This window comes from Coloeus monedula (assembly GCF_965178545.1).
Source record: "Coloeus monedula genome assembly, chromosome: 5".
Classification (NCBI taxonomy): Eukaryota; Metazoa; Chordata; class Aves; order Passeriformes; family Corvidae; genus Coloeus; species Coloeus monedula.
In genome coordinates this window covers 15,949,260-15,976,765 of record NC_138785.1, presented here as the reverse complement: position 1 = coordinate 15,976,765, position 27,506 = coordinate 15,949,260, and the positions used below count along the sequence as shown (strand labels likewise).

General features: G+C 37.8%; 1 protein-coding gene across 1 annotated transcript in view; it reads left to right on the top strand.

Moving 5' to 3' along the window:
• The window catches only part of ARHGAP10 (Rho GTPase activating protein 10), a gene marked incomplete at its 5' end in the record, with an annotated part of 143,929 nt that overhangs the window by 78,651 nt on the left and 37,772 nt on the right, over positions 1–27,506 (top strand). The window contains 6 exons of the mRNA XM_082281208.1: positions 1,558–1,632; positions 6,621–6,708; positions 7,941–7,999; positions 10,508–10,613; positions 11,236–11,395; positions 24,915–25,065. Coding sequence (XP_082137334.1) covers positions 1,558–1,632; positions 6,621–6,708; positions 7,941–7,999; positions 10,508–10,613; positions 11,236–11,395; positions 24,915–25,065 — 639 coding nt within the window. The remainder of the gene's footprint in view (positions 1–1,557; positions 1,633–6,620; positions 6,709–7,940; positions 8,000–10,507; positions 10,614–11,235; positions 11,396–24,914; positions 25,066–27,506) is intronic.

The window sequence follows — 27,506 nt, the reverse complement described above, 5'->3', positions numbered from 1 at the left end:
CCTGCAACCTCAGGAGGAAAAAGGGCTGGTTCTGCCTAGATGGAGCAACCGAGGGAAGGAGCAGCTGCAGCTGTAGCCTGTCAGCTCCCTGCTGGGGCAGAGGAAGAGGTGCTGACAGGGAGGACTTCAGCAGGCTCAAGGATCTGGGATGGCCGAGGAGGCTGCAGACTGTGTGAGAAGAGAGAAAAGATGTAGCAAGTCTCGGCAAGAGGAGGAGGTAGAAAATGCCAAGTTCTCTCTACCATATTGAGAATTATTGCTGTGTATTATGGCTCTGTCTGACAGTAATTCATTAAAAGGCTAATGATTTTTACATACTTCATCTAATATTTATTTGGGAAGAAACTTTTTCTCATATGACTGGCTTTAATTTTCCTTCCCTGGGTTGGAACAGCTTGGTATTGAAGCTGGGAATTCTCCACAATTCTTCCTTTGTTGAAGGATATTTTGAATAAGAATACCACATAATCTGTTATTTGAAAAGATTTCCTTGGAGTAGAAACACAGGTATTTTGTGGCATTTCTACTCTTCCAGGCCTGTGTGATTATGAAGGTAGATTGTGTTTGTAGATGGCTGCTTTTTGTGAGGCTTCTCAAACATCTGTGTAGTGTAGTATTTTACCTCCCACTATATGGGCTCTGAAACAATGCAGCAGACAAAGAGGTACCTTATTTTGCCCTCTTTCTTCCCTGCCCCTTCTCTCCCTCCCATTTTTATTCAATTTATATTCACAATTTTACTTCCCTGGGGATAAAACTGGGTAATGTAATGGAAAGCAAAAACAGGGGAAGAAAAAGGGTAGAGAAGTGAATCTGTGTGATACAATGGAAGGGCACAGAGGAATGCCAGGAGAGTAGTCCAGTGTCCATAAAGAATGGGAGTAGGGGACTGAAAATACTGCACTGGTTATGTCTCCTCTGTTCATCCCAAGCAAAACTGTTCAGTAGCTTTTGGTGGTGCCTCTGGATGTAACTCCTCTGTGGACCACAGTGGGTTGGAATGAGGCCTTGTATCTTAAATGGAAAGCATTTATAAACTTGAAAAAGTACTGGTTTTGAGGACTGGAAATAAGCTTAAGTTTTTCTTCATCCAAAGTTTTTTAGTCACCACATTTTTGGGGGGGGGGGGGGGAAGGAACTGTTAAATTTATTGAAGAAATCTTAATTTAGCATTTGGTGGTTCAGTTCTTGCATTATTAGAATGTGGAGATCAATATACCCAAAATGCAATTTAAAAAATTTGAAATTAGACAGTGGTTTGTTTGTTTATCAATCTATTTATTTATTTATTTATTTTCAAGCAAAAGTTTGTCCCTGTTTGCTTCTCCTCCCAGTTTCAGAACTAGAATTGAGGTACATGAAACCTTTATCAAAACATAATGTGAACTTCTCTTAAAAACACAGAGTAACAAAAGAATTCTTGTAATACTTTATTTATAATGTGCTATGTAGTCTGTCTGTCTTTGAAGAGAATTTGTTGCCTGGGGCAAAAATTTTAATGCTAAATTTGACTGTGGTTGATCTCATGCTTTTTTTTTTTTTTTTTCCACATAATAGGTATAAATGACCAAGGATTGTACAGAGTTGTGGGGGTGAGTTCAAAGGTCCAGAGACTTCTGAGTTTGTTGATGGGTATGCCTCTATTTTACACATACTTTTTCAATATTTTATTTCATGTTGTTTTACTGTCAATATTTAGTTTTTAGAGCACCTGCCAGCAGTTTGCTCTAGTCCATGTAAATAATCACCATATCATTGTAAGTTTTCCTACTTTAGAAAGACCTAGATTAGCTGGTAGGAATAAACTAAGAACTAATATGGGACCTGTAGGAGCAAAGCATCTGCTTTGTGCAAGGTTGATGTAAGTGGGATTAAAGCAGCCTAAGTTGAAGGATCTGATCAGAAAATTCAAAATACCAAAGTCAGGAAAGTTTGAAGCTATTTGCTTCATTGTTTGACATTTCCACTTCTCCCTTGTCTAGAATGTACAAGTGTACACACCTATGTGTGTCTTTAGTTAATCACTGTGCAAAATAAGACTGGTTAAGCCTACCATCAAAGAGTTATTTGGTTTAAGAGGAGGGATATGCTATATGTATTAATAATAACTGTGTGTCAAGGCAGGAGACAGATGGAGAAAGGATTTGGTTTTGTAAACTTTGTTGTATAGCTCTTATATGTGGGTAACATCTTAGGCTCTTTTACACCTAGATAGCTGAAATAATTCTCAGAAACTTTTTTCTCCCTTTATTTTCTGGAAATTTTGATGCATCTTTAATTCCAGTGACTGGAGTTCTCTTGCCACTCTGCTGTCCCTGGGGGTGGGGGGGGGGCAAAGAGAGAATTATTGGCACCTGGATGAAATCCCTCATCTGCCTGATATCTCTCACCAAAGTAGTAGCCATGACTGCAAAATGTGCCGTGTTCCCCCATTTCTTGTCCTGAGCACTGACAGTACATGCAGTCAGACAAGACCACTGGGATTAGTTCATTTTTATAGAGCTTCCAAACCTGTCACTTGACAGCAAAGGTCTGATTCTCAGGGATTCATTGGTATGCAAAGAAGCTTGTTTGCAGTTTGCACCAGGCTCTTCTCCAGAACCATGCATGCTCCATCTGTGCTGATAACACAGTGTTCTTTGGCACTGCAAACTGAAGGAAGCCAGAAAGTGAATTCATTTCATTACCCCAGACATTATGTGAATGACAAAGCGCTTTTATATTATATGCTGCTGTCAGTTCAGTGCCACCTGTAAGACTTTTTCTTTTCCTTCCTTTATTTTTTCAAACAGGCTGTCTCCTCAGAAATGATAAGACATCTTGAGACTTGAGGACCTGCATGTCATATCAATCTGTCATAATGACCTTGCTAAATATTAATTTATGGTGTCTTACTTTAATCAATATTAACAGCACCCTGAAGTACTCCATTAGTAAACCTTTAAAGTATTATAGAAAAAAGATTCTTCTTGGAAATACGAACTGGGATTAATAAAAATGACTGATATATAACAGATTTTCATAGCTGTTTATCTGTGTTGAGATTAGCCTCAGTAAGCAATAACCATCTTTAGCCATTGACCATGGGGAGAATGACGTGCTGTCACTCAGAGAGCCTTGATTAAATGCATTTGATATCATGAGATGCTTTTCAGTTTTATTCTTGCTGGCTTAGCTTGGGCGTGCAGGTCTGGCAGGCAGATTTTCCTTGCAGCCATTACTGGTATCCAAATTAAATAGACTCAGGTTGCCAGTGGTTCAGTAGCAGCTGGAAGAGTTTACTGGGAATTCCAGCATCTGCTTTTAGTTATTTTTTAAAATCTGAAACATTTTTCTGTCATTCCCAAGTTTCATGTATTTATTTGACATAGGAAGAATACAGTGGTATCAAGATGAGGCAAAATACTGAGCAGGAAAAAGTTAGGTTTCAAGCAGGTGCTCTTTTCTGATGATTTGTTGAAAGTGATCCTATTGTGCTCTTTATCTGTCTGTCCTCAGAGAAGAACAAAGAGGGTTCCTTTTTGATATACAGTGGTACAGAGAATTTAAAATGACTGATTAATCTTTAATCCTTTGTCTCTGGGCATACTCTTAGATACCCTTTTATATGAAAGATTTTTCAGAATCATAAAAATCTCATATTAACTTTCTGTATTTTAAAATGTTTGACAAAATTTCAAAGTATTTAAAGCTACCTATCATTAACCATGAGGTTCACAGTTGGAAAGCCCCGATGTGAAAAAAGAGTCTTCCAAATGGTAACCAGGGATGTAATTTTTTTTGTAGTAGTTTTGTCTCTTTTTCAGAATATTTTCTGTAAAATTTTGGAAAGTACACTGAGAGTCAAGAGAGTATGAGAAGACCAACATATGCTTTTCTAGTACTATGAATGCATAGATTTTCATCTGTAATGCAAAAATCTAGTGGAGCTAAGTCTCTGCAAAGTAAGGCCTAGAATCAAATATACAATTCTACTTAAAAAAAAAAAGAAGTTAATTTTACAATTAACTTAGCCCATGAAGTTACCTGTAACTGGTATTGTGCTATTTTGCAGCAATAATCTTGTTTAAATTGAAAGGCAGGCATCTGGTGAGGAAAACACTCTCTGCCTTTTAAGGGAAAATGTTAAATTAACCAGACATCTCATTGTAAACAGGGATAGAAAGCTAGAACTTCCAATATTATGGAAATGTGATATTAGCTCTTCAGTGTGCCATCAGGAGTCTCAGTTCTGGAAGTGCATGGGGGCCCAGTTCCTGTTTCATCGATGATCTCTGTTATAGATCTGATGTGGCTCATTTCCTGCACGCTGTTACATAGATTTTGTACAAGCCACTGCATAGATCAGCTTTCAGATGGACCATTGCCTGTGGGAAATGACTGCTGAGGACTTGCAGTTTCTACTGATGAGTTCAGGTTTGATTTCTGATGCTGTCTGGTGTGAACAATACCAGATATTACATGTAGAAGGAAGCTTTCAGGTGCTTCTGCCTTCCCAAAATGAGCAGGTTTCAAAACAATGACATGGAATTCCTTGTTACTTTACATACAGTAGATGACAGTATGCATGCGCACCTACAGTGGGCATATTGCATATGAAAGCAGAGGGAGTCTCCTCCTAACCAGCTTTAGTGAGCTGGACAATTTTTATAAACTCTGGCTCTCTTATTTTCAGAAAGATTTGCATAAAATTTAGAGCTGCTCTGTCAAAAGCTGTTCTTAAATGTGCACGGTTAGTTTTATAGGCATAAAGTTGCCCTTCAGTGCACAGTGGCTGTTATGTGAACAAGTAGCATGAAAACAACCATAGAGTAATTTTTTTTTTTTTTAAATCTGGTTGAAGTTCCAGTTCTTACAATGGTCTGGGATGTTTGAAGTAGAGGGGGAAAAATGGAGCAGGAATAGTGAAATCCATTGGGTGGGGGGGCACAGAGCAATGTAAAGCAAATGGCAAACCAAAAATGAAGAAAATGTCTTTAAATCTTGATGGCTTCTACAATCAAACTGGGGATTGGTAGCAGGGCTGATTTTTTTTCTTTTTTTTTCCTCCAAGAGATAATGAAACGTTTCAACAATACCTTCTATTTTTTATTTTACAAGGCTTGCTTTGGAATTCTGACGCCTGTTGTTTTCCTCCCAAAATCCATCAACAAATTTCAATGAACGGAGTGCATACTTTGAATGTAAAGGAGGTTGATGATTATGAAGCAGCTATTTAAAAACTGGATATTACATAGTGGTTTAGTAACAAAACCCCCATAGATTTTGCTAGCTTCTGATGTGATGGCAGTTTTTATTTAATTAATTCAGGAGACAAATTTTCTTCTCAAAAAAGAGAATTTGAACATGGAAGCAGCTAACAAGCTAAAAAGAGAAAAAAAGAAGCTTATCTCTGAGACAATCCTGAGTATTTTGGGTGGTGGTTGGCTAGTAACAGTTTGCTAGAAAATGTTATCTGACCTGTATTTTAAAATGAGATTTAAATAATTGATATAATGAGGGAGAATATTCAGTTACAGAAATAATTGCTTGGCACAGCTTTTAGAACAAAATTATTTAGTCCTGGTAAAAGGACTGCACCTTTAATCAGGGATCCTAATTTGATTTTTTAAATGTGTCTGTCGTTTGTCTGACAAGCCAAGTAATAAATGAATTCTGAATTGTATGAACGGGTCCCCACGTAATCTGTGTCAGCCACTGCTGCCGTTCACTGCAGTGACTGATGGAAACGTGTAGCAGTAAATAATAACAGGAAAGTCAGCATTGGGCTAGGCTGGCCATTTACGTGTGCTCCTCTTGTGTCAGCTAGCTGTGGCTTCCTGCTCTCAGGCCAAAAGGGGGTTTTGGTGATTGCAAAACATTCTCTGTGTGTGCTGTGTTGTTTTCTATCTTCTGTCAAAAACACTATAACTTGATGGGTCAATCAGAAAAACCTTTCAGGGGGATATGTCTTGTTCCAAGACTCTACCAACTAACCTGGGAGAAGGTGGGAGTTCTGTGAACCTGACAAATGGTTAAGCAAATAAGTATTTCTTGTCCAGTGGCTAAAACTGATCAAGTAAGACAAACGTTCAGTGAAGACTCCTTTTCCTACTTTGGAAGCACCTCTTAAAGGTTTTCACACAATGCAGAGGGTCATGCTGCCCTTTGACTGTTCTCATCCACAGTTTACAGGCATAACTATGGAAAGGATTTAACACTTTAAATAAGAAAGAAAAGAGTGAAAGATAAATTCTTCTTAGAGGGTCTTTTTTCCCTTAACTGTTTTTGTATATCTTTCTGTGTTTGTGAACATCTCTCTGTTTAATTAGAGGTGTGAAAATTTCAATTGCTGTAGAGATCTTTTTACATAAGGGTGATTTTTAATCCTTCATTAAAGAAAAAAAATCAGCAGTAAATAGTTTTAAAAACAAAATATGAAAATGGATGGAATTTATAAACAGGTTTGGATATTTGGTCTCCTCAAATCACCTAATAATACTAATAAAAAGGATGTTGCTTCTACGTTCATGTGAACAAATATGTAGTGGTCAAAGTCAATGTGTTGCTGTTCATGTAGGCCATACTGATTTAGAATTCCCTTTTTTCATGTCCCTCTTCTCTTTCTGGTTATTTTCTAGATTCAAAAACCTGTAATGAAGTTGACCTGGAAAACTCAGTAGATTGGGAAGTGAAGACAATTACTAGTGCTATGAAGCAGTATCTGCGGTAAGGCTGTCTCTTGTTTATTTGGTTTTTTTAGATTATAAATTCTTATTTTAATTCTCCAATGCAGTGTGTTAAGCTAAAAACTGGTTAGTTTTGCTACATTTTAGAATAGGAGCTCATTTTGTGCACGTACCATATTTGTTATTTGTCTTGGGGGAAGCAAAATACTTTAGCAACACTAACACCTTCATATGAGACAAGCCCCCAAACACTTTACTGTTAGACACAGAAGCATTTCACTAATGGTTCAGAAACCTGAATTGGTAGTAAACTTGCTGAGAGTCATTACTGAAAGTTAGCTAAGATTGTTAAAATTTGTTTCCTTTTTGTGTTTCAGTGTGGTAGAATGAAAAGAGAAAAGGCTGTGAAATTTTTAATATTTTCCTCTTTTCTTTCTGACTCTTGCTCTGATGTTCTGTGTGCAGTAGTAAAAATATTCTGAGTGTTAAAAATTTTAAATAAGAATTTAAATCTGTTCTCTATTTAAAAGGCTTTGCCAATTCCTGATCAAGCTATTTTACTAAATTGCCTAAGAACATGAAGTGTTGCACTTTTGTGTATCTCTTGTAGTGTAACACAAACATGGTGCTTTTAATCTGCTATTTTTATTAAATGAAATGTTACTACAACCACTATCAATGAGTGCTGCAGAACTATTATAAAGATACAAGAGTATCTTTATAATACAGAGTATAGAAAAGTTAAAAAAAAAAAAAAAAGGAAAAGTGTACATGATGAAGTATTTCTCCCCTACAGTATTTCCCATCCGAGTATTTACTCCAGTATTTCATGAGCATCAGTAAAGTCAATTTAATAAGCGGTTTTAACTCTGGTGATGGTGGTTGTTGTTAAGACATTAGTGTTTTTCCAGTAAGGCATTGACTTGGGATTCTTAGTGTTCAAAAAACACTAGTGAAGAATGAATTGCAGAGTGTTTGTGTACAATCTTCATCTGAGAAACAATCTTGGTGTTAAAATCGGCAAGGTATCTTATGTTAGACTGGAGGCATCGCTTCAGCTCATGGAAGGTGAATGGATGCATTTAGTCTTGTTTTCCTGATAATACCAAGTTTTCCATTTATTCTAGAAGTCATTGAATTCAGGGGCCTCTGTAACAGTGGTTACTTGCAGTATGAGGATTATGCTACTGAATGTTAAAAAGGTTTCCTGCTTAGAGTAAATGCAGCTAGAAGAAAATATAGTTAAATTTTTATGTCATCCTTGTTTTACAGAAGCCTTCCAGAGCCACTGATGACATACGAGTTGCATGGAGAATTCATCGTTCCTGCCAGTAAATACATGACTGTAGTTCAAATAGAAATCTTTTGTTGTTGTGTTGTTGTGACCTCAGGAGCACTCTGCAAATGCAATTTCAGAAAAATGCTTCATTCCAGTAAAAATATAGGAAGAAATAAGAAATTATTTAAAAATATGTTTTAATCAGTATTTAGTTCTACTGTGTGTCACATATAATGTGACTGCATAGCACAGTTCTTACTTTTATGGAAAACTTTTGGATAGCCATTGTAAACATTTATTCTTATTATCTTAATTGTATAATGATAAGCATCTACTTAATCTGTGATTTTTTTTTTTTTTTTTGCCTTCCATTTATAAAGAGTATGAAGCCTAGCAGAAGGTACACTAATCTGAGCTCATTTGAGTCCTTAAAGCACAGCTGCCTGACCCTTGTTTTCAGTGCCTTGCTAGCTCTGAGTGCAGGCTGGCTTGAATGTTCCTCGTGTATGAGAGCAAAGGAAAGAGCAGGCCAGGTTACACTGTGGCAGTTCAAATACAGACTTGGAGAAGACACAACAGCATTTGTAGCTCAGTTGTATGGTATCTAGTGTACACGGAATTTTTTTGGAAGAGGATAGAGGGAAACTGTGTAAGAAAATTTTTGGCAAAGTATCAAACAGATATTTAGCTGATTTTCTTTCCAGCCTGTAGCACTTCTGGCAGACTGTGGAAAGCAAAATTAAAATAAACTTTGAGACAATTGCTTTATCATCTTCAGATTACTATAATGACTTTCCAGGACTGCAGAATGGGTTTTCTTCTGGTCCTTAATTCAAAATGAGAATTAGCTCAGGAAATTTGTTGCCAAAGCACATGTTAGCAGGCAAGTGCTTAAACAAAATTTGACATCCTTACCTTCGTGGTGAGTTTTCACATTTGTATTGGAAAGTGTTAAAATAATTTCTTGACTTCTGAAGTTTTGCCAGCAGTTTCTCACTTGATTTTTCTTTATTTTATAGTCTCTTTCAGTAAAGGAATTCAGTTGAAGTTGCATGTTTCAGACGTTACAGTGTTCATAAGTAAACAGCTCAGTAAAGGAGTTGATTCTGGGCAGGGAAATTTAATCAACATTGCAGATCTGAGTTACAGTATACTCAAAAATAGGTTGTCAGTGTTGTTTCCTATGTTGGCTATAAATCAACACTGAAATAGCAAGGAATATCCTTTTCCCTGAAACTATTGGAGGAGGAGCCAAAATTAAAAGGTTTTCCTTCAATTTTGTTCTCTTTATAGGTATCAGTATAGATTGAAACTATATGAGCTTTGGCTGTATCTTGTAAAAAATTGTTTAGCCATTCTTTAATTAGAATTTGTGATTTCACATATAAAATAGTCTCACTTTAAAGAAGGCTATTTTTTCTTTGAGAATTTTGAGTAGCTCACTAGAAGTTAAATGTTTTGCTTTTTGGTAGCCTTTTTTCTTGCCATCTGTGCAGGGGTGTTAACTGCAAAAGAATAAAATACAGCCCTAAAATGTGTAGCAATATACAAAGAAAAAAAAATCTGAAGGAATATGCACTGAAGAAATATGGTGGTACTTTATAGGAAATACACTTGGCAATCAAAGTTGCCTTAGAGAAAAATGGGACCTGATCAGTGGTTCTCATGTCAAAACTTCTTGCATTCAGAATAGATTCTAAATTTTTCTCATTCTGAACTTTCTCGTAAGTATTATTATAGGCAATAGAAATACATCCATTCCTCTTATTATAACCACTACTAAGATGTAGTTTTGTGATTTAATGCAAGTTTGAGAAATAGGAAGATGGTTTATTTTCATCTTTTACATGTTCTTGGTTTCATCTGTGTACAGTGAAACCTATAGGGGCCAAAATGATTCAATTTAACACACAACTGACAACAATAAAAAACTCTTTGCTTATCTTTATTTCTGTACTATACTAGAGATGCCATTGTTATTCAGAACCTTTGTCATAGTATTCTCAGTAGGTTTTTTTGCATGTTTATTCTTCTGTGTCTTCAGAGGTCATTAGGTTTTCTAAGCATATAGATCTGCATGCCGTTTCCAATGCAAGGTAGCATAAATGCAGCATCATTAGCTACACAGTACCAGCAAAGCTGAATTCTAATCACGGGGACAATCAGTTAATGATGCTAAAATGGAAAGCAGTACAGTTCCTCTCTGCGGCACTCAGTAACATCACTCCTCACCTTGCCGTGTATTTGTAAGCAGATGAGTCCAATGCAGCAAAACAATAACTGCATCTGTCAGTCTTTAAAAATAAATGAACAAAAGCATCCTTTTGCAGGTGGATTGAAAGATGAGTTCTCAAAATAACCAAATAAGTTGATAATTCTAGAACAATATTACTTGTGAAAACAAGCACATATGTTCAGTGTTGCTATATTTGGAGATACATAAGTGGTGAAGCAAAGTGTGTGCAGTATGTTTCCATGCAGGGGTGGGAGAAGGTTTGTGTTTCTGTGAATTTTATTTTATTTTAATTTTATTTTTGAGATACTTATTTCTATCCCATAGAAAGTGGGAGTCCCGAGTCTCGAGTCAATGCTGTTCACTTCTTGGTCCACAAACTCCCAGAAAAGAACAAAGAGATGCTGGAAATTTTGGTGAAACATTTAGCAAAGTAAGTGGTATGACCTGCTTTCCTACCTTGTCAGAATTCTTGTCTTTACCTTTCTTTAACTACAAAGGGCTTTAGTGGAGCGTGGCTGGAGCTGAAGCCCATTTTGATGCTGTCATCCTCAACCCCAAGAGCCAAACGTGCAAAAGCAGACAAGATGCTGGACTCACGCTGTGCGTATTTTGGCGGGAAAGGCAGAAATCTAAGACGTTAATGAAGCCATAGAAGTATTTACTTTAGCAGTCCTGCCAGCAGCTGAGGGTTTGATTGAAGTGAGAAAGGGAATGTTATAGTTTCTTTTCACAAATTCTGGCAAAGGGAATAGCGGAGATCTGTTAGCAAATTTAAGTTGGTTTCACACTTGCCCTGGTCCAAGGCTAAGTGCAATTAATATATTTAAGTTCAGTAAGAGACTGGTTTTGTTTGTAAGTTGCCAGTGGAAGAATGGCTTTTCAGTTTTCCAGAATTTAGTAAGACTTTATTTGAAGAAAGTTTGCACAAAGCAAACTTCTAAAACATAGATTAAGGAAATGTAATGTTTTCATTTGTAGACTGCAGTTTCCAACAGTAATGGAAATTTTTCATAACCCATTTCCTGTTTTTTCCTTCAATTCTTTTCAAAAAGTGTTTCAAAGCATGCCAAGAGGAATCTAATGACTGTGGCAAACCTAGGGGTAGTATTTGGACCAACCTTAATGAGGCCACAGGAAGAAACTGTAGCGGCCATCATGGACCTGAAGTTTCAGAATATCGTCGTTGAAATCCTGATAGAAAATCACGAGAAGGTAAGTTTTGCTATGTTTTCATGTTTCTGAGCATTGTCTGAAACAATCTGCTAGCCTTAATGGGGTTAAGCATGGAATTAAACATGACATTAAATTAATAGTTTAATTCCAAAGAGTATCCTCTATACACTGTTTGCTTTTGGTTATTTGTCCTTGATAATCATTCCTGTTCATAGGTGAACTGACATTTCAGAATGCCTGTTTTCCTGGCAGTAGTAGTGCTTCTCTGTGTATAGTACACCAATAGATTTGCATTACTTTTCTTCTGAGCAAAAGTGATACAGAACTGGAAAAGAGAAAGCCCAGGCTCAGTTTTTTAGCTCATCCAGTAAGTACTTTGACCAGGGTCTGAATTCATTGTTTTATGTCCTCATTTTATCTCAGAGTTCCCAGAGTAAAAAAGAAGACTCTACTGTACTCTTAAGTTTTAAGTGTAGAAAGCATTATGAGAGAGCCAGGTATTAACACTTCCTTTGTTTTCAGCTGAATGTGTGTTATTTTAAGCCTTTGTTTTTGAGGTAGTACTGAAAATAGAAGTTGTTGCTGCTATTACTAAAGTTGCCAGTTACTGAAGTGTCTCACATGTACAAGGTACTGTCCAGGATATCACTGCATGTAATCTGGGATCTGAAATTAAAAATAAAAATAGTGAAAAAGTCCTTTACATGTCTCTTTATTTAGGTACTCCTTTGGGAGTCCCTTGTGTCTAAGCTGACTTCTGTAACTGGATGTTTGAGGTACTTTCTACTGGGCGGTGGACAGCATCTCCCTCACTCTTACTGTCAAAAAAAAAGTGCTTTGGAAAAATCCCAAGATGTGCTTTTTCCTCTCTCCTTTCTTGACCACTCGGAGCATTGAAATTGTTATTTCCTTTAAAGGTTAACAGTGTTGAAATTGGCTATTTAAGTCAAGTGTTATCTACTCTAAATAGTATATGTCTCAAGTTTTTCTGACAATGTAATTGCGCTCCCTCCCTGATTGATACAGGCTGGGCAAAGCTGCTGTTGGCATAGCTGTGTCCACACGGTGGGTTTTGTTGGCTTAGTTGACTTAGGCTGTAATGCTGTCCTCACACGCACACTGAGCAGATATGGTATTGTTCTGCTGGAAAAATACTGGGCTGCACATGTGGCTCAAGTTCTAAGCAATAAATATTCCAAGGGCTGTAAGCTGTGGTATTAATTTTGGATCTTAGAAATGAAAGTAAACCTTGCAGTTGAGCTCATGATCTTAAAGCTATTGCGGTGACCACACAAATTAAAGAAAGTTGAGAGAGAGTGAGCAGAGCCAGGGTGTTTCAATAATATATGGAGGTTGAGTTGTGTTTATTCAAATCACCACAGATTAGCACCATCCTATTCTTATGCCAGCTCAGTCACATGTCTTTAAAAACTGGACATCAATTTTACATTTGAAATATTAGTGGCCTTTCTTGCTCCTCTGAAAATGCAGAGAAATGAGGAATGGAAAGTACATCAATATAATATTGCATCATTTTCCATAATTCCTTGGTTTTATGCTTTCTTTAGAACTAGAAAGGTATAATTTTTTTTAAGGGATTTCTGTCATTTCACTGCCATTTCTAACAGTGAACTTGCCAGCAGTGGTCTGCCTGAAGCAACCTCTCCCATCCTAGAGCTGCTTCCAAAATGGAAGGCAGCCCCAAGTGTGACCTCTCTGTGTTTATAACAAAGGCAATGGAGAGATGGGTTAAGGCATTACAAAAATTTTATAGTCCAACTGAGTATGCTGCTCTTACAAGTGACCTTTCTTCATTGAGGGCAGACCAAGGACCTGCTTTTAAAGCCAAGGAAGGTCATTGCCAGTCTACTGTTCATTTTATATTGTTATTTTAAATTTCTGTGCATTTCAGACTTTCTGAGAGTCTTGCATTAGATATTTTATTTATAACCCTGGTGAAGTCCTAGGAAAAGTCACCGGCCGTGGGTTAAAATATTTTAAAATATTTCATTCAGCCACTACTTTGACTCTGCTAATTTTTAGCAGCTTCTGCTGATAAGAGCAAAGGTTGGAATTGTAGGAGAGTGATGGAGTTCAGAAGGAGGCGCAGTGACCCTTTACACTTGGTGCCTATGTAATTTCCAGCTCTGGTACTCTGCAGAGAGGAATTTCTTTTCTGCTGTAGCAAAGGAAATGACTAAAAAACTTTCCAATTGCAGAAGCAGTAACCATCAGCATTTCTGGTATAAATACAGTAACTTGGTAGGCAAAATGGTAAAAAATGGTTAGGATTCCTCAAATATTTTTAAATTCCATCAATGTCCTTTATGTCTTATGTGGATAGCTTTATTGAGTGAGATTCACTGCTCATTTTTAGGAGGAGACATAATTGGGTTACTGGCTTTGAAATTCTAGTGCAGTCATTCCAGTATCATCACTTTGCTGGGTTCTAATTAGAGAATTTCTGTGCAATTAATGTATGGAAATGTGAATACAATGACTTGCCCTGACATAAGAGTATCATGCTTAGTGAATAAGCTGGTTTTGTTTGGTTTTTGTTTTGGTTTTTTTTAAGTTTTGTTGATACGTACATTTATTTCCTGTTGGCTAGAAACCAGTCAGTACCACTTCCACCTTGTTTGCAGGCTGCATGTGTACATCCAAACCATGTCTGTGAACCAGTTACAGTGTGTTGAGGAGGATGTTTTGCAAAATGCTGAGATTGGAACACTGAAACTAGACCATGCAGCCTGATTTGTTGCTTAAATGGCATTTATTGCACGGTGATTAAAAGTAGAAAAGGGATAGAAGAGCATCAGGAAGGAATTGTTTGGCTTTTGTCAGTTCTAGACAAGTCTCTGCCAGGCACAGTATTTCTCACAGTGCCCATTCAGAAGGTGAGCTGCACAAGCAGATCTCTGCTTTGAAAGAAAAAACCAAAAATTAGACCCAAGCTGAGATACTTTACTCAGGACCCTCAGAATCACCTACTGTGGAAGCAAGGCCAAAAAGGCAGAGGATAATTAGACCTGTAAATTGTCTTGCTTCTGTCCTGTGGCTGTAGGGGAAGGACAGTCAGAGAGGGAAAGGATAGCCAGATTTTGTCCTGTATCTTTCCCTTCACTAAAGAAGCATCAAGAAATTCATGTTTGTCTCATCATTATGTTTATTTTGCTATGAGGTAACAAGCTCTCAGGAGCTGACTGCAGCTGTGCTTGTACAGTGCTTGGAACAATCTTGGCCTTTAGGTAATCTTCTGATGAAAGCCTTAGTCAACTTGGCCCTGAAAAAAAGGTTTTGATTGCTCTTCTCTGCCTCCTCCAAATGAGTTTCAAGGGTTTCAATTAATTTTTCTTCCCCTGGGCTTAACAAGTTGGAAATCTTGGACATTTCAGCTCTTCTGGTCTTTTCTCAGACTTGCAGTGAGGAAGAAGGGTGGTCCGCGCCATGGCAGCGTGAAGGGCGTGCACATGTTCATCTTGCTGTTTGTTATAATGTTTTGGCATCTTGTTGGAATGAATATCACTATTCAAAGGGCTTATTTATTTGCCATTTAGAGATGCCTCAGTGGTAATGTGAGCCATTTTGGTTTCTCAATTCCCTGAACATTATTTTAAGAAGGAAAAAAAAGGCACCAGGATAAAAAAAGTCTAAGAAATGAAAGAAGATGAGGGAGGAGGTTGGAATAAAAATCTCAGTGGGACTGGAATATTTAAACCAGCATATGGGGGAGGAAAGAATAGTGAGTACAAATAGCAAGATTATAAAAACAGAAGATGAAAATTACAGTGAAAGAAAATCAGAAGGAAAAAAGCGAGGGGCTAGACAGAAGTTCCTTCTGAAGACTGGGAGGCCAGAATCTGATGAAAGGGAATAGGCTTCGTAAAAGATACCTTTTTTTAGAATTCAAATAACCTATGGGCAAAATTATCTCAAAGACATTTATGCTGAAAAGCTCAGTAGCTCCTATAAATAGGGCAGATACCTTTCCTCTATCAATCTTCTCATAAAGGGGAAAGATTTTACATATTTTAGACAAAATGTCTTTGGCTTAGCCAAAAACTGGTTTTGTTCAAAACAGTTTTAAGGGGAATTCTTTTAATGAATTTTTTTTTTGTACTTTGGGCACCTTCATTTCTTTTTTAAACTAAAAAGGGAAGAGAAGAATGTAATACTACTGAGCTCTTAAGCCAACATCAACTTCACGTAATAATCCTTGAAAAATCTTGTCTTAAAACGTATTACAGTGCATAATACATGCAATTTTTGTGAGACAGAAGGAATGGAAGTTGGTAAAGTCAGTTATTTGTTTTAGAGCATGAAGCAGCAGAGTCTCCCCTTGGCAATCCAGCACTTCTGTTGCAGGTAAATGCTTTAAGGTTGAATGCCACACCATCACGTAAACTTGAGTATTTTTTGGCAACAGAGCAGATCTTTTGAAGGCCCACTAAAGGGACACATGAGAAATACTAAAGAGGGCTTGTTTCAGCTCTCCTGTTGCTTTGCCTTTGGCTGCAAAGGAGGACTAAGAAGCAACTCAGTGTAATTATGGTGGTTTGCTATGGTGCAGCAATTTGAAACCTCCACAAGCTGAATGTTTCTCAAGTCAACAAACATTGGACTTGGAGGGGGGAAAAAATGACATTAAAATATCTCCATTAGTGCAGAGTTTGTGGTAGAAACATGCGAGGGTATTCAGGAGGGTATTCATCATGTGCTTAACAACTTGAAGCATGTAACTAATCAGAAGTGTCATTGAAACTGTTCCTGAACTTAATTCCAATTACATGCCTTAAGCATTGGCTGAGTCTCAAGCAGAAAGGGCAACAGACGCAACAAAGAAATTCTGGTGGGAGTCAGAGCAGCTCTTTCATTCCAGTGTAGTGTGAGCAAACTCTTTTAAGTCTTTTCTCTGCCCTGTGGATAGCATAAAGACCTTCTGTGTGACACACACACACATGTGGTGTGTTAAATTGACTGCAAATTGTTTTTTGTTTGTTTAAAAGACTCCAGTTCTCTAAATATGTTTTATGCATAGTAAGAAGACTGAATATCAAATCTCTACTCACGTTTGTGACTGTACTTGATGATATTAGAAGCAGTCTGGATCAATACCTGGATTGGTATGCTGCTAGACTGATCCAAAAGAAACAAAACATGCACCGTGAGAAATCATATTATATTAATAAAGAAAATCAAAACAAAAGTCCTGATCTCAGGGATGGAAGAGGCCTGCTCACATGCTGTACTGCAAATACGTGGCACATAGAATTAGTACATTGACTTTTCACTTCTTGATTTGCCTACCTTATTTACAGTTAATTTGGGGAAACTTCCCTCAAGTTCATACAAAATTTCAGAGTGATAGAGATCTCATCTTCTGCTGCCCACAAGCAATGTTCCTAAGTAAGTGAAAGAAAGGGTGTGGAATTCAGTTGACTAATATTTCCTTCAGTCTTGATGGTCAGGGTGCTGTGCTTGCATATATGGAGGAGGAGGGAAGGGAGAAGTCCTTATGGAGACTGCTAACATGGATGTTCTTGAATAAAATTCTGTTAGTAAAAGAAAATATTCAATAAAATATTGTGGGGGGCATGGAGAGGGGAAAAGCTGTTGCACTTCTTAAGCATTTAAAAAGAAAATTCTTACGCAGAAACTGTGTGATATAAGAACGTTTTTTGCATGTACTCTTTAGAATTCTTTTGCCTTACTAGAAGGGTTAGTGTATTTCAAGCCATTAAACAGATTTTTTTATATTAAAAATATGTGGCAGTCATCTGATAATAATTTTATTTCCAATATTTCCACGTGCATGCTACTTGCACTAATAAAGCATCAATACTTAATTTAGACATACAATAGAACAGTGTGTTCTTTGCCTCCAAAGAGCCTATAGTCATAATGTAATGTAAAAAATACATTTTAACAAAAACAATGAGCAGAAAACACTTGAAAAAGCAGTGATGATATATTCCTTGTAATGGCAGCAAGGAAATATGTGAAAATAAAACACTGGTGAGGCTGCATGGTTGACTACAGTTGGAACCGTGTCATTTGCAAAGATCTTGAAGATCTTGTCATTTCATTCTGATGCTTTGCTCATCACACTGATGACAGTGTGGTAGGGGGTCAAATGTAGGTTTTTATACTCAGTATATAATTATAATAATATATAACCTGTTTGTGAAATCTGTAGTAAAAGAGATGTATATATGGTGCTTTTGTGTGTGTATGCACATGTGTATAAATGTTTTTATATATATATTTATTACAAATGAAGGGGAAATCAGTGTTTTCTGTCCTGTGTTTGGTCATAGGTGTTGTTTTTTCTGGGTCTTGACTTAGGTATCCAAGTGCCATCTTTCATCTTCTTAGGACTTCTCACATTCTTTGTAAGAGAAAATGCATGCAAACATTCTCCTTCTGCATTATTTTCCTTTGAGGAGTATGTCATGTTTTAGAAATCAAGGTAATTAGATTATTGGATCTTTTAATTTTAAGGCATTTCTCTGCTTTTAAGTAGCTCCTGTAACTAAACAGGATACACATTGCTATTATGTGTAATAGGGAAAGATAACGTTTTCAGAATACTCTCCTTGGTGTGAGTTAGGGTAGGTGAGCACGGAAGAGAAGGTGAACCTGCTGTTCCTGCTTGTTGCAGTAGACAAACATGGAGGTATTCCCAGCCTGGTGTGTGGTTAACTCTCTCATTTCCCTCGATGGCTAAAATGGGTTGGTTGATAGCAGTGAATGGGCTGCCATCAGGATCATTCCTCTTCTCATGAATTGTTAAAAGGTGGAGCGTGATGTGATACGGTGGAAGCTGCAGTCTTTGTATCAGGAGCGCTACTTTTAGAAGGGCTGACTCAACAAACTCATAATTCGCAAGCGATCAAAGGACACACGTTTTTAACCTTGGTATGGTTTTCTTTTTTTTTTTTTTTCCTCCTTTGCAGCTGTCCTCCAGACTGTAATGTGTTTTGCAGGGTTTTTAGTTTCTTCATTACATCTCAAACCTTGAACTACACAGTTCAAGGCAATCAGGGCAAATGAGTGGCTATTAGAGTCTACTGATACATCAGGTTTGTCTGAAACTTCTCTGGGTTCTTTTATCACTCTCGTAGTTTGCAGATTGTCCAGATCTGTAGTTGTTCTTGTATAAGAGGAGCAGATAGCAGATACCTCAGTCAGAAGGAGATTGAGACCCTCAATGTCCACAAATCCCTATAAGCAAAGTTTCATTTAGTTAGGGGTGGTCCGGCTGCCAGGCAGATGGTCTCAGCAAATAATAACTTTGCAATGAAGAAAAGGCTGTCTTGGATGGATTCAATTTTAATTTATTTGTTTAGAGAGCTTTGTGGTTTGGCTCACAGCCAAGGATGTTTCCTGTTTCTTGTTTAGACTTATACCTGGTTAATTTCCAGGTTGCATCCACTGTTGCACTGTAATTCAACAGTGTGTGCCAGACAGCATCAAGAGCATTATTGATGCTTTCTTGTTGGTGGCCCTCTAGAGACTGAGCCACAGGTAGTTTTCAGCTCTGGATCTGATTCTATCCCCCCCCACCCCCCAAAATAATGATTGTGAATAATGCATAAAGGTGTTTTGTGGTTTGTAGTGGAATTCAAGCCTCAAAATCCAAAGCCTCAGAAAATCTGCGTCTTGTGCAATCTATAGAAAGCATATAGAAAGCAGTGCACAGCAAATCATATCTTACAGTGTATAAATGTTGAAGTGCAAAAGTCAGGATAACTAATTTGAGGCAGGCACTCCTGTATTGGAGTGGACACAATGGTAACCTTGAGGAGGTAAGTTATTTAAGAATTCTGACGAAGTTGTTGATTATTTTTCATGAAGAATTTTGTAAACATTTTAAAAATGCTGAATATGAATTTTAGAATTTTGAATTTTAGAACTTTGATCACATTTTGCACACTGAAAGCAGATTCTGTTTAGATATCAAGAATTCCTAGTGCATGTAGTTTTAATTTATTGAATTGTGTTTGTGAACCAGAAAAAGAAATAGATCATTTTGACCAAAACTGGGAATGAAACAGGTTGATCTAACATTGTCCATGGTAAAGTAAAAATGTGAACCAGTAAGACACTACAATAACAAAGCATCCTTTTTTAAAAGCTTTCAGTACTCTGGAAGTCTTATAAAATTGTTAGAATTGGTGCAGAAGTCAGTTTTGTCCTAGCTCTCTAGAAGTTGATATTTTGTAATTTCTATTATGATTAAACTTTTAAAAACTCCAATTAGCTTCTGTAATCCCTTCAAATAGGGAATAAAAACCCTAGTACTGTTCATGTTATTGAATGTGGTTTTTACTGTTAAAACATGGATTACAATTAGTGGTTAGTGGTTATAATTAGTGGCTGAACTACTGCAGTAGTGTTTCAGGATGCTTATTTTCACCTTGCAATTCTTGAAATGCTTATATATACAGTAAAATTGTAATTTGACGTCAAAGACGTTGTTGCCTTGGTTTCAGAAAATGGAAAAAAGCAGGGTACGACCACAGTCGTCATTATCGTAAGAGGAAAAAAATCTTGAAAATTTATCTGAGTAAGAGCACATTGTGAACCACAAAGACAGTTGACTGTTTTTTAGTGTTTTTGTCTCTAATATAAATATATGATTTTTGGTTTTGTGCAGATTGCTGGGTTTAACCTGAATTGGGCTTGTATTACATTGAAAAGAAGCTAAGTCAAGGAAAGACCATGGTGATAAGCTCCTCTTGCACTATCCCATTAACTGCTAATGGATAAAATATTCTTTATTCAGCATATATTATAGCCAGTTGTCATGGAAATGCAAGGAGTACCATAGGGATAAAATGTGTAAGGGGAGAGCAGTACACGTGCGACCGCTGGATGGTGTTTTATATTATTCAATGAACATTAGTTGAAGTGTCTGTGTTTGTATCTTTTATTTAACAATGGCAAATCAAGTTGGTATTGAAGGGAAATTGCCCAAATAAAAACTTGTTATGCTGTTCTTGTCTGGAGAAATAGTGCCCTCTACAACATGTGAATGTAGTAGTGGCACCTATCCCACTAGCGGAATTCCAAAGAATTTGGAATGACCTTGCATGTTCTAGCCTCCTTTGTATTACACAATGACTTCTGGTACTCTGGTTTGTGTTTGTATATTCCAAGGAGATAGATGCATGTTCTGAATGGTTGGCGTTATGGGAGTGATAGAGGTTTTGTCTTGCAACAAAATCATGGCACTGCTTTCAGCTGATTTTTTATAAGTTTATCCTCATTAGCTCTGTTACCAAGCCTCCAGTTTTTTCTCCTCTCTTTTTCATCCCTCTCTGTCCTTGCTGTTTGCCTCCCACTGATTTTTAGAGGAAATTTTAATTACCCCAGTGAAACAAAGCAGACAGAGATGACCTGATGTCTGGGTCTCTTCCTAAAGTGATTCCTGGCAAACACACTGAAATTCATTAATTAGTTCTGCTTGAGACCAGAACGAACAGATCAGTATTCTCTTGTAGCAGCAGAATCTAATCTACATTTCCATGTACAACTATACATCTAGTCATAAACTCGTGGAATAGGCCAAGTTAAATCCTCCCAGCCATGGGCTTTTTGAATATCTAAAAGTGGCGCTAGTAAGAGCTCAGGATCTAGAGTCCAACACTGTTGTTGCAGATTAAGGGGAATCTGGCAAAATTCCTTGGGCTGCTGCCATGTGGATCTGCTGGTAGAATACAGTACAATAATATATTGAATTTGGCTCATTACTCTCAAGAAATGCTGCCACAGACTTTGTGGGACACAGATTTTGGAATTGGAATATGTAGGGATGATCTTGGGCTCGCTGCTCTAGACAGAGCTGTTATTAGTGCTGTATGCCCAAGATGGTTTGTGGTTTGTTTAGCCTTGTAAAGCATCCATTTTATACTCCTACATAGAAAGAAATAGGTCCGACTTACCAGAGTTTTAAATCTCTCCACCAGAGTTTCATCTTTTTTGTTGTAACTTTTACACTGCAGGTTTGGAGATTCATCCACTGGTTCATTCACTGTGCACTTTGAAATTCTGCTTTCATTTAAGATCAGACCTAAAGAACCATTTATAGTAGTGGACTAACTGGGACGGACTAACAATGGGATTTGTTGCTTGATTAAAATTTTGAGTGCTAAATGTATTAGTCATCTCCCAAGTGTAAATTGTTGCCCTTAGCTTCAGAGTTTACTCCCAGGTAGATCAATAGCAGGATGTCAGTGCTTTTGAGAATTAAATTGTAGAGAACCTGTAGTCTATAAATCTCATGCAGTTTGGCCACAGTCTCAGAAACTGTGTTAACACTGGATGTGACTGTGTAATCTTTAAACTTCGAGGTTGGCTTAATATATTTTTATCACTTCTAGAATGATGTAATTCAATGAGTGTACTTCACTCTTGTCTTTATTACAGGAATTAGTCTAAGCTGTGGTGACTTCTGCAGTCCAGATGAGTGATAATGGTAGATCTGACTTTAAGGGAGTGTGGTTCCTTCAAGTAGCAAAACAATAATCTCTTAAATAACACATTCCAATCTGTTCTTCCATGGGAGAGTTTCCCTCCACTTGGATATGTGTGGTTGCCTTGCCATGCACCTGATAGCAACTGCTTGTAGTGCAGGGTGGTACTCCTAAACTTGCTCCTCATGCTTTTGTGCAAATCAGCCAGCACACAGCAATGCTGGGGCCACTTCAGGTGCTCATATTGTGTGTGTGATGATTAATTCAGTCTTGTGTGTGTACACAGTGGGCTTCTGACAACAGGCCACTCACAGCTGGCATCTCTTATTAGCCGTGGAACATTTATACTTCAGCAATGTTTAAATAGTTAATGAGGTTAGAAGCAAATTTAAATAGAACCAAACCCAACTTTTCTCCCCACAGCTGAAATAAAGCAGGTCTCCATCCCCTCATTCTCAGACAGACCTAACAGTGCTTCGGTCAGTGCAGCAGACAAATATCCAAGGCATGATGAAAAGCATTTGTCTCTTTAAGTGAAAATAAAGCAAGAAAGAGAAGCTGAATGCTGTATGTGCACTTCTGAATGCAGAGGTTGTTGTTCTGCTTGCTTTTCACATGCTCACCTTTGCAAAACTGTAGTATTAGCTGAGGCTTTGGCCTCTAACAGAAAGAGGTTGCTGCTGCTGGAAAAAAATCTAGTTAGGGCTGGACTGGATTTTATTTTCCTACTAACAAGACCAAAAAAAAATACCAAAGTAGGGATGAACACAACTATGAACTGCTTGAAAGAGCAAAAACTACTTTTGTCTTTTTCCTTTGTCACTCTTCGTTCCTCATGCTAATAGTTTTGGAAGAGTATATTGCAATATTTGTGAGAGAAAAGTAAAAAAACACTGAAGATCTTCACTGCAACCTGTGCAGGTCACCTAGAAGTGTACAAGAAAGCTCATCTCTTATGAAGTACTCCTGGGGAATACTTGTTCTTCTCACCATCACTAATTTCAGCAGAGATCCGTGGATAAGGCTGTACAAATAAACACAGCTGTGGAATGTGACATAGTAAACAACATGCTGAAACCTCTTGGCAGAGAGTTGTTTGCCAGAGAGCCCAAATGCAACACTTAGTCCATGGAAAAGATGGCATTTCAGATTTTGGTACCTTCGGATTTTTCAGAAGCCAATATTAATGCCTAAACCTGCTCAATCTAGCCTTGTATTTACACATAAGGGGGCAGTGTGGTACTGTTAGCCAAGTGCCATGGAGGTGCACTTTAGATTTCATTATTACATATTGCATCATGTTTGAAGAAATGGCTTTAGAACTCTGAGCACAACTAGAGCTTTGTCACTGCCTGAGAGTGCTGCTGTGTCTTTACTGGGGAGAACCAGGTTGGACAGTTTCCTCTCTTCTTTGCAAACATTTTGCTTTTAGAGAGTTGCTGTTTTGGCGCTCTCTCATAGTCCCTTGTTCGTAGGCATGTGAAGGAGTTTTCCTAACACTGGGATGGGGAACTTCAAATTACATTTTACCTCCTCCACAGCAGCATTCAAGGTAATGTTTCCACTGGAGCTTTCCTGTGCATACCAGTGGTCTTCTGGCCCAGTGCTGCCCAGTTTTGGGAATATGATCATTTTTCTGCTGCTTTTGTGGAATATGCCATTTCTTGATTATTTTGTACCAACAGTCTTCTACCTGCCAGTACAAAAGTGATGATTAAGTGGCTGTAAGTCAGTGTATACATGGGATCTTGGGTCATCTTCTTCCTACACGTTAATATTCAGGGTTGGCAGGCCAGGAAATGGTGGCATTTAGGGTTTCTAGTACTTTTAACATGATGTTTTGAGTGCCTTACTACAGGATGCTTATGGCATTATTTCTCACCTCTCTGGCTTTTAGCATTGTACTGTACCTGACATGTGCTGTAATTATCCAAAAATGTGTTATCTGTGTTGTCCCTTTATAGTTTCTGCATGAATTTCTATTTCATAAAAAGCTTCCCCTTCAAATATTGATTCCATCTCTCCTCTTTGCCACATACCCTTATAGTAAATATTATAAAGTTGTGGAGGATAAGAACATCATACACTCTTTCATTATATCTTGTTATATCACTGTGTTGCATTGCTGTGAGGTGTAAGTCCTGTCTGTACAGCATAGCTTCTGTTTGTGTTTTTCTTTATCTGCTGCTTTGTCTTTGCTGAAATATTTATGAAGCCAATTTGTTCATGCCATGATCACTTGTAAAAGGCAGCTGTTAAATTGCACATCAGCACACTGATAATTTTCTAGAAGTAAATCAGCACTGTTAGACTGCCCCCTTTGTGAGACAGTTACAGTGCTATCAGGTACAGCAAATCTATGTTGTTGGTAAATTCAGAGAGAAATGTCATGGTATTCTGTGTGGAGTGGTGAGATGCTGATGGTCATGACTCAAAAGATAAAATGATGACAGGAAATGCAATCCTTTTTATATGCATCTTTTTGAATGTCAGTACTTAATATAAAATTGTTTCAATATGCAATAGTTCACAGAATAAATTCTCACGTGGTTTGTTACTGTGGTATTTCTCACTAAAAACCCCTGCCCGCAAAATTTCCCCCTTGCTCTCTACAAGAGTGTGGTGTTTCTTTAATTAAAATGGCTGATGTAATGATATCACAAGCTTTGAAAATTAAAATGGATATTCTGGAAGAATTACAGGTTCTAGCTAAGGCTTTAAATCATTTTGGTTACTGGTTCCTAAAGTTAGTATTCTTCTTTTTCTCCCTCCCCTCTATCCTAGCTGGTAAGTGTGGCTGCAAATGTTTTGTGTTTGAATTAACTGATTGGCAGCTTGGTTAATGTGTAGACAGTACTCTTGGTTATTTCTGTATTGTATTTATCTATTTATTTATTTATTTTAAAAGCACTCATTAAAAACCCACGGCATACTCCCAAACTTGAAGGAATAGATTTTTTGGCTCCTGTCTGCTTTGAATGTAATCCAAAACAAATGTTGTTTGATAATGGTTTACAGTTGCATTGCACAGGTTGCTCTTCATGATAAATAATTAACACCCTTTGTGTTCTTGATTGCAGATTTTCAAAACCCTGCCTGATGCTACTTTCCCTGAGCCAATCTCTATGTCAGTATCTCCTCCAAATGCCCCACCAAGGCAGTCAAGAAGACAAGGACAGCGTATTAAGAGGCCTCTGGCTGTTTACAATCTCTGCCTGGAGTTGGAAGATGGTAAGATGTTAGTAATAATTTCAATCCTTGAATCAGATGGGCTGTGTATCCTATCTCCAGGAGATGTTTTCATTTCATGTTTCATTTGTATACGTGTGTGGATGCACATGCACGCTGGTTTAATTGCTTTGGAACATGCAAAGAAGCAAGGAGAGCTACAGAGAAAGGACAGCAGGGAGTACTGTCCTGTGACTTATGTTTAAAAGTAGGACGGACTGTCTTAAATATGCTTTTCTCCTCTAAAAAAGAAGCAGCTCCTATTTCTTTGGGGAAATCTGTTTGACCTCTACTGAAGATTACACAGCCATAAGATAAATGGAGAGAGAACTAAAATTAAAGCAAATCTTTTATGAGAAGAGCTAATGCACTTTACAGTTAAATTCATCTGGATTAAAGGCTCAGGTCACCACTGCACTGGAGAATACCACTACTTCACTTGAATCTTTAATACCTTGCTGTAACTAGCAGTAAATACTTGTCAACTTGCCTTACTGCTGAAAAGCAATGGAGAAAAAAAAAAAAGTCTTGCTTTTGCATGGAGTCTGCAGTAGCAACATACAGTGAGGCAAAGGGTGTATAACATCTTATATATTCTGACTGTTGGCCAGAAACATAATCATTTTCCTGAGATTTCATGGCTTGGGGGTACGTACAGTACTGAGGAGGCAAGTCAGGGCTCATTTTGTGTTACAGTTTTTCTCCACCCTATTCCTTTTGTCTCTCCTAATGTTTTTAGTCAATTTTCTTTTCACATGAAGAGCCATGGGATCAGGGCACAAAGTCCAGTTACAGCAAGTGAAAATAAACAGGAAGGTTTTGAACTCCTGCAGTAGTAAGAGATTCACTGGTGAACTGTCACTAAATTGGTGGTTAACAGTGGTTGATTTAATGAGGCAAGAACACAAATACCTACCACAGATGTTAAGTGCAGGTTTTAAAAATAAATTCAGGACTGTTTATAGTCTCAAAGCCAGTTTTGCAAAGAGTCAGCAAGAAACTCAGCATTCCTGCCATCGGGTTTGATTCACCAGAGAGATACATAATCTGTGCCTTTCTTTTCTTGCATCACATGTGAAACTAAATGCCTTGACTAGAAGATGTTTAAGGTGTATCTGCTTAAAAAGCTTAACTGTGTTAATTTGAATAGTATGCTGCCAAAAGCTAAGAAGGCTCTTGAGCTACATCTACAATAATAAATTTATCCTCATTTGAAAAACAAAACAAAATTGAAACCACTCACAGAGCTGTTTACGTCTAATTTTGAAAGTGAATCCTAGCAGGATGCAAGAAGTACCACAACTTCTCCAATTCCATGGAGCAAGGTGTGCACTGAGGAGCTGACTTTGACCCAAACACAGTAGACAGAAAGCACTTGGTGGGTTGTTTTTATTCCAAGAGCCAAAAATACAGTGTTACTGTTGAAAACTGTTACAAAGATTCAATTTTGCCTAAATGCAGTCCATATTCTTGTCTAATTTGGGCATCTTGGCAAAGAGCTGGGATTATTAAAGGCTGTAATAGTTATATGTCATACAGAACTCTGGTACTTGTCTGGGAGCTGTAGTGGGGTGAACTGCAGAAGAGCCTAATACATCACCATACTTATTAAAACCATGATGATGGCTGAACTGCTGCAGGTGAAATTTTGGTGGTATCTGACAATAATATTTCCCCTTGTAACTGCTAAAAAAAATACCCTCTGTGGTCTGGGAAGCCACTACCAAAGGTAGCAGGATCCTCAGGCTGTTGGTAGCTGCTGACCACGTGCTAATGGCTGTTTTCCTTGTGTTCAGCCGGGCAGCTGTGTGAGGACAGCGGTCAGTAGTTGGGACAATGGCTCTCGGGCACGTGTGCCGTGCACATGCAGCGCTGCAGTACCTAGAGCCCAGCTGCGTCACTGCATGCTCTGAGCCACTGCCCCAGTGGCTGCACGGTGTGTCGATGAGCCAGGCTCATGAATTATCTAGTCCCTCAGTAGAGCTCAGTGCCTCCAAATATGCGCCCTGGCCTTCAGTTGCTTTCTTCTTTGGAGGGGGGGTGAAGGAATAAAAGTGAACCTGGGCTCCATTCCATATTTACCTAGTTTCTTGGCTAACAAATGCATGTTTTATAACTGCTCTTTGGAAGATTTTATCCTGTGTGTGTTTTTAACAGGAAATTAAACATTAAACCCCTTCCCTCCCCTCCACCCCCCCTTATTCACAATGGCATGAGTTAAGCACCAGGCACAAGCCAGTGTTTTGTATTTCCTGGATATGGCAAAATTATCATAATCTTGTTTTAAACAAGCAGCTGATACATATTTATATGTAAATATATTTGTAGACAAATATATCTCTGAAGTTATTGTAATTATCTATAAATATTCTCTATGCCTTGAAACTAGAACTGTGTTGGAGACAAAATCTCTCTGTGCTGGAAAACTTCTTGAGTGTGTTTCT